This window comes from Nicotiana sylvestris, chromosome 8, assembly GCF_000393655.2.
Source record: "Nicotiana sylvestris chromosome 8, ASM39365v2, whole genome shotgun sequence".
Taxonomy (NCBI): Eukaryota; Viridiplantae; Streptophyta; class Magnoliopsida; order Solanales; family Solanaceae; genus Nicotiana; species Nicotiana sylvestris.
The window spans coordinates 224906529-224923623 of NC_091064.1; the positions used below are offsets into that span (position 1 = coordinate 224906529).

Genomic DNA, 17095 nt, shown 5'->3' on the forward strand with positions numbered 1-17095 from the left:
TCTTCTCCTTTCCTTGCAGTGCCAAATCTAAGCCATTTTGAATTAGGATAGCTTCTATCTTTAATTGCCACATTCCGAAGTTTGCACTTCGGTCAAATTTCTCAACATAAGTCTTTGTTAAAGTCATATTGACTACTGAAACAAACTCGATTAGATCCGCTCTGATACCAATTTGTTAGGATCGGAAACCCGGTTAGTGCGGAATTTAGCCAAACAATGCTATAATGACAATAACAAAGACAATGCAAGTTGATAATAACGGTAACTAAAGCAAATAAAAAAGGCACAACTTTAACGTGGTTCGGTCAAGGAGACCTGCGTCCACAAACGGAGAGAAGCAATTTTACTATACCAACAAGAGTACAAAATTAGAGTAAATACTCTAATTAATCCCAAATACCCCTAAATAATAACCTCACGAGATCACTCTAAAGAAAGGGTTCATGCAGATGTTTCCCAACACTCACTCTCTTACAGAAAAGGAAGACAAAAGATAGTAAAAATATTTTACTTTTGTATCTGAAGATACGTTTGAAATGAAAGAGATGACTCTCTTTTTATAGGACCCAAACTTGGGCTTCAAGAGCTAATAAAAAGAAAAAAGAAATTGATCAACCAATTTCTACCGTACAATGATATTTTGGCTCCAAGTAAACAAAAAAATTGGCCATATTACAAAAGTTTAAATAACTTTATGTCACTCCGCATAGAGCTATTTAAAACAATCGATTTGTACATGTTCAGTGGAGTTGGCGGGAGGGGACAGAAATCCGTGCAAATACGGCCGGGTGTCTATTTGTGTATTAGGTCTTTTAAATATTTATTTAAAGAAAAATACTTATTATATTTTGAGTTATTGACGGCTAAATTCGTATGAAGTATTTTCATTTGATTTTTCGTCCAAAAATTTCTTTCGCTTTTTGGCGCCACTGATTTTTGACAACTTTAATTATGACGGCTTTAATTTGGTCATCGAAATATCAACGCTCTCTTTCGTGGTGTTACGGTCTAATACAACAACAACAACCCAGTATAATTTCACTTAGTGAGGTCTGGGGAGGGTAGTGTGTACGCAGACCTTACCCCTACCTTGCGATAGAGAGGTTGTTTCCAAATAGACCCCCGACATCCTTCCTCCAAGAACTTCCCACCTTGCTCTTGGGGAAACTCGAACTCACAACCTCTTGGTTGGAAGTGGAGGTTGTGGTGTTACTGTCTAATCCGCTATTTATTTCTAGCAATGAAATTAAAAAAGGACCAGAAAATCCCCTTAGTTTTTAATTTGTTCTAGGTTTTATTCCTGCTTTCAAGTTTGAGCATAAAAAAAGAGGATAAACATGACTAACTCTCCACTTAAGAATCTTATCTTGTCTCTGAAACACAAAGCAGAATGGAGAATAGATTACAATATTCATGCAATGAGCTAGAATATGGTGATCTTAGTATTATTCCTTCTACTGGCAAATCCGAAAACACTGCTAAAACACGGAAAAAGCATACATTCTTCAATCACAAAAATCAAATCGGCATTAGTTGAGTTAGCAATCCAACTAGTAATTTATAAGCCACTACTTCCTTAATTATTTTTTTTAAAAAGAATTAGATATTCCTTTTGCCTCTGGCCCAGTCGTTCCTAGAGATTATTCTTTTGTCTATTTCTCTCTCTGTTTTTTTTTTTAAATTTTTTTATTATCCTATTTCTCTACCTCAATTTAATTAGTTACGTTGTTTTAAGTTGTAAACAGGTCATCGACTACTTTTGAGCGTGGTACTTCACCTGAGTTATTTAGAATGTTCCAACCGAGAGGTTGTGAGTTCGAGTCTCCCCAAGAGCAAGGTGAGAAGTTTTTGGGGGGAAGGATGCCGGGGGTCTATTTGGAAACAGTCTCTCTACCCTAGGGTAGGGGTAAAGTCTGCGTACATACTACCCTCCCCAGACCCCACTAAGTGGGATTATACTGGGTTGTTGTTATATAATAATAAAAGGTGTTGTTAGATTACCACAAAAGCTAATCTCGTAATGAAGGCGTATAAAGACCAATTATACAGTAAATTAAGTTTAAAGGTCAAATACCTTCATTTCGACCTTCAAAGTGAATATGGATACTTAATTTGTAAGAATAGAGTACTAACGAGATTTTTTTATTTTTTATTTTCAATTTACCCTCACAAAAAAAAAACTTTTTTATTTTTGCGTGTGTTAGAGGGTGTTTGGTCAAACTGACTTATAATCATATTTTGACTTATCTACGCGTTTGATAAACATCCAAAATGCTCATAAGCTAAAATCAACTATAAATCATAGGCCGGTCACCCCAACTTATGGCTTTTCAGCTTATGACACTTTTAGTTTTAGCAAGGCTTTACTAGTTTATCATTAATAATATTTTTTAAATTCACAAAATATTTTTCCCAAAATAAATTTTCTAACTTTCTCTTCGTTCCATATTCGTTGTTCATCCTTTTCTTTACGAAGAAACTTTTAAATTTATAATCTTTTGTAAGTTTATAAGAGTATTTTAGTCATTATAACAAAATAACAGTTTATTAATACTTTTTTATCAAACATACCAACTGCTTATTATTAGTTTCAGCACGTCTATCCAAACACATAAATACTTTTTAAAAAAATCAATTTCAGAACTACAAACTTATCATCTATTTACAATCAGCTAATCCAAAACAACAATGAGGAGAGGAGTGTTGTGACATGCATCATACATCAATTAATTAGGACTTAAAGATTATTCGTCTAAAAGATGCAATAATTTAAGCAACTATGCTTTGCATAAAATGGGCATACAATGTTGTCCAATCTTCACAAAATCTATACTAAGATATTTCCCAAACAAGGTTAGTAAATTTATTCACCTCAACAGAGTGCAGATAAAGTTAATTCCTTGGCCCTACTCCAAGCAGGCTTATAAAAAATGTGATGCTTCCATATTGATGATGTGAACTATATATGTAGAAATAATGTAGTAGAGTGTGGGAATATAACTTTTTAACACATGTTTGATGATGGATATATTATATTTTTGGTACAGGATTTAATTAAAAGAAGATGGTGACAACCTCCTTCCTCTAAGAAAGAGAAGAAAAGGAGATATTTAGAGAATATTTGGTTTGCTTTGCATCAAAACAATTGCTTAAGCCCATCCATCTCCCACAGCACCTTATATATATTATATATTCCCTTCTACTTTTCACTGTCAGCAGCCATATAGGCTTCAGGTTTTCATCCACCACGTTTATATATATTCCATCTGTAGTTAGATACCAATATTATATTCCTTCCTAAATTAAAAGGGACCAGTTTTTCTATTAGTATTACGTATTTATACATGGTAATACAAAGTCAAAGATTTCTTTGTAACGTCCAATTTTTTTACTTTGTAACAGCCATGATTTAATTTCTTGTAAAAACGGTAGTTAACTGCCTAGCAACTTTACCTACAAAAGACAGTCTTCTTTATGAATAATCTAACACAAAAAATACCTTCATCTCTCTTCTTCTTCAATCGATTTATGGGTAATTGTTTCGTGCAAATTCCAAACTTTCAATCACGAGTGCACGTGTTTGGAGGTGTTGTGGAACCTTGAGGAGCGATCAGTCTTAACGAGTTGCACCCAGTCGGACCGAAATCAATTTCAAGGCAGCGACTTGCCAATGATGGAGGCAGGATTTTTGCTAAGGAAGTTAAAAAAGAAGTTAAAAATGGTTGTAAGTAGTGGGAATAGAACCAATAATCTTACAAAATTTTTTAACACTCTTGACCACTAAGCTATGCTTTTGGGTTGTATCAAAGTAATTCAAAACATACTATATAGAGGTAAAAAACAGATTTTGCCCTTATGTATACAGTGTAATTTTTCGCGCGAAGGGGGTTCAGGTGAATCCCTTTCTGCCCCCTAAATCCGCCCCTGCGGCTTGCCACGACAGTATTTTCTATAAGTTATTTCCTCTCGTTCTTGGTCAATATTATATACTCATTTTTCTTATATTTTCTATGTATTATTTTTATTTATTTTAGGGTTCCTCCTGAATTCATTAGTAAACGTATTTATTTTCTTTTTTTGAAAGAAAGAAAGGAGCTTTAGAGAGTTAAACACATATTTCGATTAGATACTCTATTGATGCTTGTGGGGGGGGGAGGGGAGGGGGGGAGGTAATTAGGAATATTACAACCTATACAAGTCCACAGTTTTGCTGCTTTAATATAATCCATTTGCCAAGATATTGGAACTTAAGAAAGAGATGCCTTCTCTTCGAGGAATATTTTACTCTCCCTTCTTTCTAAGTGTGTATGTAATTGCTAGCTAGAATTCTCCCTCTATATATATGTGAATTATATATATAAACATATATATACACTACCCTAAGGAACCTATTCACAATGGTTAACATACTTGAGAAATTATTTGGCTCATTTGTCTCTGCCATTGCTAGTTATTGTTTTTTACACTATCATCATCATCATCATCCTGCTCCTCATCACCAAGACAATCATAAACGCATCAACAAACACAATATGACTAAGTCTCGGCCACTTTCTTTACAGGTTTCACTTTAAATCCCTATACCGAGGTTCTTTCCCCCTTTTAGTTTTTACTTTTCCTTTCAACACAAGTCCTTTGGGTTTTTTTTTGTCCAGTTCAGCCCCGGCGATTATTTTTTTGCATGTATATACACTGAAATGGAAGGTGGCGATGAACATAGTAACTTAACTTTCAGGAGAAAATTTATTTTATGGCCTTTTGATTACAGAGGCGGACCCAAGATTTGAGACTTATAGATTCCTACTGTAATTTTAAATTAATATGTAATAATAATCGGGTTCACAGTTAGATATTTATAAATATTTAATAAATTTCTTAATATAAATACAGGTTCTACGCAAGAGTTACTGCATTCTCGGGAACCCGTATTTAATGCTTTAGGTCCGCCCCTGCTTTTGAACCAGGGGCGGATTTATATGCGAAATTATGGGGTATGTAAACCTATGGACTCTCCGTAAAATTAGATATTTTATGTATATATATTTTAAAATTAGTATAATATTAACTGTTAGTACACATGCTCCAAGAAAGTTGAATGATGCACTTGCTTGAAGTTGAGTTATTTATCAAGAGGATTAACGATCAATTTTTACTTGATACATTTTTTTTCCTTTTGTTTAGCAGTGTATTCATATACTTAAAATCCTAGTTCCGCCTCTCCTCCCCTCACCTTGGGCTCAAATTTAGATGAAAAGGTGGTATTGTTGTACCAGGGACCAAGTCGAACCCAAAAGAACAAAAGGAATTAACTGCTAAAGGAATAAGAACAAACAAAAATGAAAGTGCACCATATCGGTCATTATCCATGGTAATAGACCTGGACAGGAGTAGAACAGAGAGCAAAAGAAGATTTATTAATTTATTCAGTTTAATTTTATTTGCAGACGGTGGAACTCAAAGTAAGGATGTGTTGCACTGGCTGCGAAAGAGTTGTCAAAGATGCTGTCTTCAAACTTAGAGGTACAAAAATTAAATTAAATGATCATAATAATTAGATATTATTGCTACTATTTGATGCTACTTTAGGCTTATCCTCTTTTGCCTCCCTCTTCCTTCTTTCTCCCCCTTCTTTCCTCTTCTTCTTCTCCCTTATTCTTCCTTTTCACATTTTCTTGAGTCGAGAATCTATCGGAAACAACCTCTCTACCTCTCTAGGCAGTGGCAGAGGCAGGATTACTGTCAAGGAGATTCAAAAAAAGAAAAAAGTTAAAAAGATTGTAAGCTAGTAGGAATAGAACCAATGACCTTACAAATGTTTTGAACCCCTTGACCATTAAGTTATGCTTTTGGGTTGTGTCAAGGGTATTCAAAACATAATAAATAGAGGTAAAATACAGATTTTGCCTTACATATACAGTGTTATTTTTCGACGAAGGGGTTCAAACAAACACCCTTCCGCCCCCTAAATCCGCCCCTGTCTCCAGGCGTAGATGTAAGATTTGCGTACACACTGCCCTCTCCAGACCCCACCCGTAAGATTATACTGGATATTATGTTATTGTTGTTGTTGATCATATAATAATTAGAAATTTGAACACTTTTATATAAGTATTTCAACAAGTTATATATATATATATAAATTCCATAATTACTTCAGGGATAGAGTCAGTAGAGGTGGAGCTGGAGATGGAGAAGGTGACAGTGGTAGGATATGTGGAACGAAATAAGGTGCTCAAGGCAGTGAGAAGGGGAGGAAAGAAGGCAGAATTCTGGCCATATCCAAACCCACCTCTCTACTTCACATCCTCAAACAATTACTACAAAGATATGACGGCAGAATACAAGGAGAGCTACAACTACTGGAGGCATGGCTATAATGTTGCTGAAAAGCACGGCAACCTTCCTGTTACACATCGAGGTGATGACAAAGTCAGCAACTTGTTTAACGATGACAACGTAAATGCTTGCTGCCTCATGTGACAATCCCCGCCCTGTACATATATATACCTTTATTTTAGGACACTAATTAATTTCTATCTATAAATATGTAATGTACTGCCACTCTCTCTAGCTATTTAATTAAACTATGCACGTGCTTATACTTTTCGCCCCTTAAGTTACAAAACGAATTGAAAAATCGCACTAAACCGATAAGTCAAACCAAATCGATGAAAAAACACGACTAGATTTGGTATGGTATTGAGTGAAAAAACCTGAACCAAACCGACATATATATATACTTTTAAAATTTTTTATAGATTTTTTTTTTAAAAAATATCTAGAATTATTTGCGATTCTTTTATGGGATGTAATATTTAATTAAATATGAAGTGTTCAATTTTTAGTAACTTTAAATAATGGGTTGTATGATTACGTTCTTATCAAGCGTTACCGAAATGCGTTAATCTCTTTGTTCTTTCATATTCATATGTCAAGATTTATTGAATTCTTATATCTTTTTCGAAATTGAAGTGATATTTCGATAATTTAAAATTAAATAGGACATATCATTATTTAGGTATCATATTAATTTTTATGTTAATTATTAAATTCGGTTAACTTTAAAAGTGTACATCAATAAAAAATTATTGTCGACTAAAAAGATAGTATCATATTTTACTAAGAAAATTCTCCCGTAAGAATATTTTAATAGATCATATGTTTGTCAAATTTTCAATTTACCAAACATATATTTACTTAAAAAAAATTAACAACGTAAGATTGAAATAATATTTATGTAACAAAAAATTCGAAAAATCCTACAAAACCGATCAATCCAAACCGATATAATTGATTTGGTTTGACCCAATCTATGTACACCCCTATATTTAAGGGCTGATCAATTATTTCTCCTCTTTAATTTCAAAGTAAGCAGCCTATTCTGGTCAACGATTCGTATAATTTCAAGGGCTACATATATGCAAACTCTCTCTTTTGGTAGTACTTTGCTGTCAAGCCCGTATAATAAGCGGGCGTGGAGATTTCACCTGAAAAGTTAACGGGGATCTTTATAAGCCGCTCGAATTCATTGTTTATTTTTCTTTAGCTTAATATATAAATTATACAATAATTATATACGATTATATTTAGGGATTTTTTCATTCCTATATCATATATGAAACTTTATTACTTAATATGTGCATAGTTTCTAATTTACCCGCCATATTCATACTTTTTCTACAATTGTTATACCATTCATTAAATACTAATTATTAGTAGCTGAATCTTCCTAATTAGGCGCGCTACAAATCAGGAACAGAATATTCTAATTGATTAGCGACCTTCAGATCAAATTTGAAACGGAAATCTTTATCTTCAATTTAAAATCAAATTACATAGACTCTTTTCTGCAAAAAACTCTGTTCTTCGATATTTTTCCTTAAACCACAAATCAAAAAAAGACAAAATCATCAATAAATTTGAATCAAATTGTAGAAATCAGTTCTGCAAAAGCTCAGTTCGACGACTTTTTTCCTCAATCCACTGATCAAAAAAGCGACAAAGTATTCAACAAATTCAAGTCAAATTGTAGAAATCAATTCTGCAGATACTCTGTTCTTCGTCTTTTTTTCTTAATCCAAAAAATTAAAAATGCGACAAAATATTGAACAATACCTCAGCAACAACACACAATCATGTCCAAAATCCCAATCATGCTGCAACTAAATGGGAATTGGGATAGCTATGGCAGATTTAGAAATTTTCAAGTTGATGGTGCTCGATGAGGATGCAAGTTACAGTATGGTGATTTCTACAATTGCAGAGCAATTAATGATTGATACTTCGGAAAAAATTGTAGAAATCAAATACATTGTGAATGAGAAGTCTCCTCAATGGAGATTAGGAACGATATGGGGGTTCGTGTGTATATGAAGACAAAAAAGGAGAATAAAAATTTAGGATCGTATCCGTTATGTATAAGTGTACGAGATTTCAATATGGAATTGACTATTACCAAAGAGAACACAAGTGCAAGTTTGTTATGTTTCAAATTCTATGAAAGTCTGATTTTACGGTAATATCTATAAAATTCCTACATTTATCTACAAATAAGCTTGTGGGATTATATTGGGATATTGTTGTTGTTGTATCTACAAATAAGCTACACATCAGTTTTAGGATGTATAAAACAATATTGTTTTCATGATTATCTACAAAATTACTACATTTATACTACAATTAAACTACAATCTATGTTTCTAAAATGTTGACTGCAAAATTTTTCTCTTCATCTACAAATTTTCTACAAAAGTTCTACAAATCAGTTAAAGTATGTATAAAGCAGTATTATTTGTAAGGGTATCTACATAATTACCACATTTATGCTACAACTAAACTACAATCTATATGGAAAAAATGTTGACTACAAAATTTTCTCTCATCTACAATTTATCTACAAAGATTCTAAAAAGTTGTAATGACACTATTTATTTTTATTTTTATGCAGGTTCGTCTGGGACAATAAAGTTACTTGATATGCCGGCCTCTCCCGTCATAGAGGAATATCAAAGTGAAATAATAACTGAAGGTACACAAAGTGTTATCGAAGAAGGACAAGTGTATCAAGACAAGCAAACAATTGCAACTGCAATGAAGCACTATTCTATCATGCACAAGTACCAATTCAGGGTTAAAAGATCTAGTCACAGAAGGTTTGAATATATTAATGGTGAAAAGATTATTATAAACAGTATTTTCCTTGTGATTTGTGTTTTTCAAACATTGTATATGAAAAGTAGTTATATTGTATAGTGTGTTAATTTATGTTAAAACAGTCCTTTTGTTACATCTACATTGATAACTTGTATTATAAATGTATTTTTCTGTAGCTACTGGCTTATATGTGTTGGAGAAAACTGTAATTGGCACTTCAAGGAAACATCAATTAATGATTTTGCAATGTTCAAGGTCAGGAGTTTCAACCGACAACACACATGCACCTTAATGGACAATACATTCATACAGCGCAAACGTACTGCAGTTGTAGTTGGTAGCATGATCATTCCAAAGTATTGTGATCCTAAGACAGTTTACACACCAACGGACATACAAACTGACATGTTGTCCCAACACGGAGTAAACCTAAGCTACATGCAAGCATGGAGAGCAAAGGAAAAGACTTTACAGTTTTTGAGAGGTCATCCGGCTGACTCCTATAGCAAATTACCAAAATATTTTTATATTCTTGAGAAGATGTATCCTGGTTCAGTTGTTAAATTGAAGAAGACAGCAGATGAATGTTTCTTATATGCATTTGTTGCTCTTTGTACATCAATACGTGGTTGGGAATATTGTAGACCAGTAGTAGTGGTTGATGGGACATTCTTAAAGTCAACCTACAGGGGGATTATGCTAACAACAAGCACAATGGATGTAGCAGGTAAAATTGTAGTTATTTTGTAGGCAGTTTATAAATTGTAGATACATTGTAGTTTATATGTATTTGTGTTTTTATATGAATTTTTAAAGCTGCCAGTTAATTATTTTTTGACTAATAATGTAGGTACAATATTGCCTTTGGCATATGCTGTGGTTGATTCGGAAAACGACGCATCGTGGAAGTGGTTTTTTGAGCAATTCAAGCAAGCATATGGTGAAAGAACTTCAATGTGTGTTGTTTCAGATAGGAATGAGAGTATCTTGAAGGCAACATCAATTGTCTATCCGGGCGTGCCACACTACTCTTGCATGTGGCATATTTGGGCAAATATAAAGGCAAAGTTCAAGAAGTGTCATCTACAATTAAATGAATTGTACGATCATACACTTTGGATGAGTTTAATGAAAGGATGCCGAAGATTGAAGAGATAGACCCGCATGTTAAATCATACTTCTATGATATTGGGTATCATAGATGGTCAAGAGTACATGCAACAGTGAATAGAATTTGGACTATGATATCAAACATTGCAGAGCCGTTGAATGTTGTAACAAAAGATGCAAGAGAGTTGCCAATATTTGACCTATTAGAGTATATGAGGACACTTCTTGAACGTTGGACGAACGAGAAGTTATTAAAGGCAAAGGGTACTTTTACATTCCTTGGGTCCAAATTCAACAAAGAATTGGAGAATAATAGAACATTATCTCAGAAACTTAGGGTAAGATCTATTTATTTGGTGTAGAAACATAATATTTTAATATACAGTATTTCCATATTGTAGATAAATTATAGTTAATTTGTAGATTGTAGATAATTTGTAGATAAGTTGTAGATAAATTGTAGATAATCTATTTTTATGATTGTAAATATTTTTCTTTCTATTTGTTATGTAATTGTAGGTGGGTGTTTCAACAGATCATATCCATACTGTGATAGATGGTGTGAAGGGGTACGTTGTGTGTCTTGAAAGCAAGAAATGTAGCTGTGGCCAGTTCCAACTTGATGAACTTCCATGTACGCATGATTTGGCAGCTTTAAGGCACAAGAATGAAACTTATGAAAACTATTGCTCTACGTATTACACAAAGGAGAGCCTACTGCGTACGTATGAAATATCAGTAAATCCCCTTCCTGATGAAAGCAAATGGAATGTGCCACAACATATATCTGATGAAGTAGTAAATCCACCTACGGAAGTGAAAAAGCAGTCATGAAGACCTCAAAAGGAAAGATACAAAACATATAATGAACTAAAGTCAAAGAAGTACAAGGTGTCATGTGGCAACTGAGGGGGTGAAGGGCATAACAAAAGATCTTGTAAGAATGCACCCAAAAAGAAATAAATATCATGTAGTTAGAATAGTATTTCAAAATAATTGTTAGTGTGTTCAAGTTAACAGAATTTTATGTGTAATCGTTTAAGTTTTTAAAGATCTTAATGTAGTTAATTTCAATTTGTTTATGTGTTTGTTAACATGTTTTTCTGTATTGTGTCAAGCATCTACCTCCATTTTTGACATTCTGTTCATAGCAGTTAATATTTATTATCTACAATATAACTACAAGTTAAAAAAATTAATTTAACTTGAACTGATAGTTATATACAGAAATTAAATACAATTGGAGGTATTCCTTACAAATTATATACATATTCAACTATAAAATTATATACAATCTCAACATTCAATGTTTCCAAATTGTAGATAATTTGAAGTTTTTTTGTAGATAAATTGTATTCTAACAACATAATAACTACGTTTAAGATAATGAAGAACAAGTGCGGTAAATATTAAATAACTGGAAATAAAAACACCAAATTATTTTCAAGTGAACTACTACAATGGATAGAAATTAACAAAACAAAAGGTCTGCTACAATAAAAACACAAATGAATTGTTCAGAAAGTTGTGTACTATACTTCTCCTAAAAACTAGCATCAACTAAATTACATATACATGCCACTACTTCTTGTCATGACCCCAACCCCGGTCATGATGGCGCCCAACACACTGCTAGGCAAGTCCGACCTTTCAACAACATTATCCCAAATTCTTATTCAGATTATAGATAAATATCACAGAGAATTTACTAAGTCATTTCATTCAAGTGTATAATTAATAATAAAATCTGCGGAAGTTCAATTAAAATACCACACCATAGCCCAACAGAATCCGGTGTCACGAATATGAGCCTCTAATACAGAATATCCACCTATTACAAGTCTGTCTAGGAAAAATACGAAATAAAAGATAGAGATAGAGGGGAGAGGTCAAGGCTGCGAAAGCCATGCAGCTACCTCAATACTCCCGGATACTGCCTGCTCAGCTAAACGATTCCTCACTTAGCCTGTGGTGTACCTGGATCTGCACGCAAGGTGCAGGGAGTAATGTGAGTACTCCGACCCAGTGAGTAATAAACATAAATAAAGGCTGAGAATAAGAAATCATGAAAAAATACAAAGTAAACTATAACTGGCAGTTTAGAACAACAAATAGTGAAGCAACAAGTCAATTAAGTCAGAGTACCAAATACTGAGACAGGTATAACAGATAAAAACAAATGCATGAGTGCAATGCAATGCATATGATGGTACACTCTAGTACCCACTGCGGCGTGCAGCCCGAGCCATCCATTTATTTATCGTCGACGGCGCTCACTGGGGGTGTGTGCAGACTCCGGAGGGGCTCCTACAGCCCAAGCGCAATATCAAGCCATCTTGTGGCATCAAATCTAGGCCCTCGGCCTCATATCAATATCAGTATAATCACTCAGGCTCTCGACCTCAATATCAATGTAATCAACCAGGCCCTCGGCCTCAATATCAATGTAATCAACCAGGCTCTCGGCCTCAATAAATATAACACTGCTGCGGCGCGCAGCCCGATCCATGCTCAGTCCAGAAATCATCATAAGCCCCTTGGGCATTTGTAAAACAGTAGTTCTCAGCCCGAAATATCATTTAGAAATATCATTTAAGTTTTCAAATCTTAGAAAGATGGCTGAGTTTGCAAAACAGTATTTAAAACCTTGGACTGAGATCAAATGATATGCATGTATGCGAAAACAGTGATGTCAATCCCTGAAGGATTCAAATAATTGGTAAGAAGCCCAAATGTAACAATTAAATCCAAGTAAGGATGATTCTCAATTTAGTTCAAGTAGAAAACACAGTAAAAATATCTCTCGGGATGGACCAAGTCACAATCCCCAATGGTGCTCTACCCCACGTCCGTTATCCAGTGTGCAAGTTACCTCAATATAGCGTTACGATGTGAAATTCCGGGGTTTCAAACCCTCAGGACATCATTTACATCAATTACTCACCTCAAGATGGTCAAAGTCTATCTCGCTATGCCCTTGCCTCTCAAATTACCCTCCTCGTGTGACGAATCAGCCCAAAATCACAACGAATATGTCGCATTATGCTAAAGAGACAATACCCAATCGAAAGCAATCGAAAAATATTAAATTCACGAATTTGACAAAACCTGAGCCCCAGGCCCACGTCTCGAAACTTAGAAATTGTTACGTCATCAGGTTCGTTATCTCGCCACGAGTCTATACATACAAAAATCTCTCAAATCGGACAACAAATGGCCCCTCAAATCCCAAATTTAGAATTTCAATTTCAAGCCCTAATTTCTTACAATTTGGCTATATTTTCATGAATTTCAAGGATGATTTCACAATATAATCATGTTTTTAACTCATAAAACTTACCTCCAATCAATCATCTTTGAATCCCTCTTCAATTGCTCCCAAGTAGCTCTCAAAATGCCCTAAAATGGTGAAAGAAATGACTTAGCTCGCGGATGAAATGTCTTATAAATTCACTGCCCAGATTTTGTTTCGGAAGTACTATTCACCGCGCGATTACAGTTCACGCGCGGGGTCACTGTTCACCCGCGCGGTTACTGTTCACGCTGCTAAAAAATTACAGCAGCCAAAAAAAATTGCAGCACTTCGCTTTTCGCTAAAAATGGCTCTAACTACATCATACGAACTCGGAATTCGATGATTCTTGTTCCTATGAGTCACAAATAATGATACGAACATAGTCCTTCAATCGAAACTTAATTCGGAGCTCGTTTGCTCAGTGCTATATTCATTTCACTCGTTAAACAATTAACTTATGTTTCGTGTCAAAAACCCAATTGCGACTTGATTAAATTAGACCAAACTTTCCAGATCACTCCTATAATTCATTATTTAAATTCTGGAAATCTCGAAATAAAATTTCGATCTCTAGAACTAAAAATGGACCTTTGGATCATTACATGCTTATGCTCAAACGACAAAAATCTTCCAAAAAATCTTCCAAAACTTATCCGAGCCTCATGGGACCCCGACCAAACATGCCAATATAATTCATAACATTATTCAAACCTCTTCCAATTATCAAAACACCTCAAACAACATCAAATTACCCCAAACTCATCCAATTCAAGCCTAATTTTCTAAAAACTTCCGAAATACACTTTCGATCAAAAACCCGACCAATCCACGTCCGAATGACCTGAAATTTTGCACACATATCCCAAATCACCTAACGAAGCTACAGCAACTCTCGGAATTCCATTCCGACTCTCGAATCAAAATCTCACCTATCAACCGGAGTTCGCCAAAATACTAACTTCGCCAATTCAAGCCTAATTCTATACCGGACCTCCAAAATTACTTCCGATCACACTCCTAAGTCACAAATAATCCCCCAAAGCTAACCGAATCATCAGAATTCAAATCCGATCCCTCTAACACATAAGTCAACGTCCAGTTGACTATTCCAAAACAAACCTTCCTTAAAGAGACTAAGTGTCTCATTTTCTACTAAAACCAATCCAAATCAACTCGTTCACACCCAACACTGATAATGAAGCATAAAGAAATAGGAAATGGGGAAAACGGGGAGGTAACTCACGAGACGACGGGTCGGGTCGTCACATTCTCCCCAACTTAAACAAACGCTCGTCCTCGAGCGTACCAAGAGTTGTCCTAGAAGCCCACCAATAGCTGAACGACCTTACCAAGAATATACCCGTGGGTGATCCCACACTACCCTATCTCACATAGGTCCGATAACACAACATAGCTGAAATTTCACAATCCATCTAGTCCATAAACCATAGAACCACACTGCACCTTCTGAAATCATACACAAGATTAAAACTTCATATCCATACTCAGAATAAGCCCGAACCAGCTGTAATAACCCATACCTGCAACATCAGGTGCAATTATCTGATATACCACATAACTCAAACACTCGAAACGATAATTTCTATTCACAGTAGCTGCACATAATAATCGAATATCGATAGGAAACCTCTTAACAACTAAAGCCTCATTCCAACACTTTCACATACTGCCAATGATAAAGGAAACACGTAATAAATCATAACCATTTCCTATGTCAACCATTCATGAAGTCATTTCTCTCCTGGTAATTACCATAGCAAATTTTGAACCGAACCTCAATATTTACCCATCACACATACTAAAATTGAATCCGTTCGCATTCATTAATGATTTCAACGATCTCTTCTGACCAAACACACTACTCTGGTGACACGACACATCAATATATGCCTAAGCCACAACTTGCATAATACGTGCACCAATAAGAAACGGTCCGAACATACTCAATTCATGAAAATGACTCAACAGAGAGAGTTGTACCTCAAACTCACCAGTACTGCCACAACACAATGCTGAGCCCATGTCTTACATCATAGAAATAAGACACACAAATTTGACCTGCAATGTTATATTTCCACACAGCTTTGCTGCAACGCGCGTTCCTATCTAAATACTACTCCACAGGAAACACCTCAAGTCACTATGCTTGAAATCGACAACCATGCTCAATTGATGTCTGGAGCCAAAGCAAATCATTACACCCATGGTGAAACAAATAACACACACCACGCAAACCTGATAGAACATAACCGGTACGTTATTCACCGAGCAACACCCAATTAGTCATCCCACTCGACTTCCACTATTAAAACTCCTATCGGAGCCAGACGATCTAGTGCCCGACACTAAATTAATACCGAAATCAACAAACTCGCTCGACGACATGCCTAGCCATATGAAATTTATCTGGAAAGTCCCCCAACACCGGAACTGAATTAATGATAGCAACCTTTGTACTGACATCCATCACGAATGCCCAATTAAGAAAGCAATCCTTCCCAAACGTCCGTTGGTCCTTTGAAATATAAACCACTCTACTAGAACATAATCCAATGCACTTCATCACTCAACTCGTGGCATTTTCGGTATTGCTCATAGCACAATAGTTCAGAATCATTCAACACTAAGACAACCAGTCTGAATTCCGACATCATATCCAAAATCTAACATACCAGCAAACAAAGATCCACTCGAGCCTCCAAATCCCGATTGCCGCTAAACGGTGCCGAATACACACGATCCACCACCACAACCTAGCATGTACATGAGAACTCCCAGTCTCCAACTCTATATGGCACACAAATCATCATACCTGATTCCAGTTTCCACCATGCGAATACATGCACACCTTTGATACCCAATCATTCCACGATAGATACTCAAAATTTTCCTGTGCTACCAAGCAAACCCGAATACCACCAGTGGACCCACCAAGAGCATGCCGCAATACTACACAATATCATCAGTTTAATCATATTACCTTTTTCTGAGACATATACTCTCATCAAATCACTTCCAATTAGCAATACCATTTCCTTAATCATCTGAAGATCATTCACCCTAATCATCTGAATCTCATTTCTCTAATCACCTAAAGCTGCCCGTACCGTCTAAGAATGTTATGAATTTCCATTCAGAACTGAACTGTAACCTTACACACACAAATCTCAACCCTTCACAACATATCACATATACCATACCATCATAAGGTAACATGAGGACTTCACCTCCTTTCCGAACCATGAACATTTACTTACTCAACTAGTCAAGAACTTCCATTGATCCCATCTAGAAGAAAAATCATTACACATCCCATGCTCTGCATGACATACATAGGTCTTGTTTAATTCTTACAATACCGATACGACGGATGAGATCTGTATAAATTCATAACACCGCTGAATCAACAATTCATTGGGTCTATACTTCTGGCAAGAACTATCACCTCATTCTGAACCAAACAATGGTCTTAACCCCTTAATTTACTTCATATACTTAGATTGCACTGATCTCGAA

General features: G+C 35.2%; 2 protein-coding genes across 2 annotated transcripts; both read left to right on the top strand.

Annotated features, from left to right (window-relative positions):
• The first annotated feature begins 4242 nt into the window (after positions 1-4242).
• On the top strand, positions 4243-6601 carry LOC104219369 (heavy metal-associated isoprenylated plant protein 30). Its single transcript, XM_009770049.2, has 3 exons — positions 4243-4562; positions 5445-5520; positions 6158-6601. The coding sequence occupies exons 1-3, from the start codon at positions 4398-4400 to the stop codon at positions 6478-6480; spliced, it is 564 nt and encodes a 187-aa protein (XP_009768351.1). The 5' UTR covers positions 4243-4397; the 3' UTR covers positions 6481-6601.
• Positions 6602-8166: 1565 nt separating this feature from the next.
• Positions 8167-11097, top strand: LOC138876432 (uncharacterized). Its single transcript, XM_070155352.1, has 6 exons — positions 8167-8365; positions 8948-9152; positions 9330-9880; positions 10004-10253; positions 10355-10601; positions 10783-11097. The coding sequence occupies exons 1-6, from the start codon at positions 8167-8169 to the stop codon at positions 11095-11097; spliced, it is 1767 nt and encodes a 588-aa protein (XP_070011453.1).
• The last annotated feature ends 5998 nt before the right edge of the window (positions 11098-17095 follow it).

What these genes read in the sequence shown, in the direction of transcription:
- LOC104219369 (XM_009770049.2), top strand. Translation starts at nt 4,398, where the DNA reads ATGGTTAACATACTTGAGAAATTATTTGGCTCATTTGTCTCTGCCATT. An exon ending in CTCGGCCACTTTCTTTACAG is followed by an intron (nt 4,563 to 5,444) that starts GTTTCACTTTAA and finishes TTTTATTTGCAG; the next exon opens with ACGGTGGAACTCAAAGTAAG. An exon ending in TGCTGTCTTCAAACTTAGAG is followed by an intron (nt 5,521 to 6,157) that starts GTACAAAAATTA and finishes TAATTACTTCAG; the next exon opens with GGATAGAGTCAGTAGAGGTG.
- LOC138876432 (XM_070155352.1), top strand. Translation starts at nt 8,167, where the DNA reads ATGGGAATTGGGATAGCTATGGCAGATTTAGAAATTTTCAAGTTGATG. An exon ending in CATCTACAATTAAATGAATT is followed by an intron (nt 10,254 to 10,354) that starts GTACGATCATAC and finishes TGGGTATCATAG; the next exon opens with ATGGTCAAGAGTACATGCAA. An exon ending in CATTATCTCAGAAACTTAGG is followed by an intron (nt 10,602 to 10,782) that starts GTAAGATCTATT and finishes ATGTAATTGTAG; the next exon opens with GTGGGTGTTTCAACAGATCA.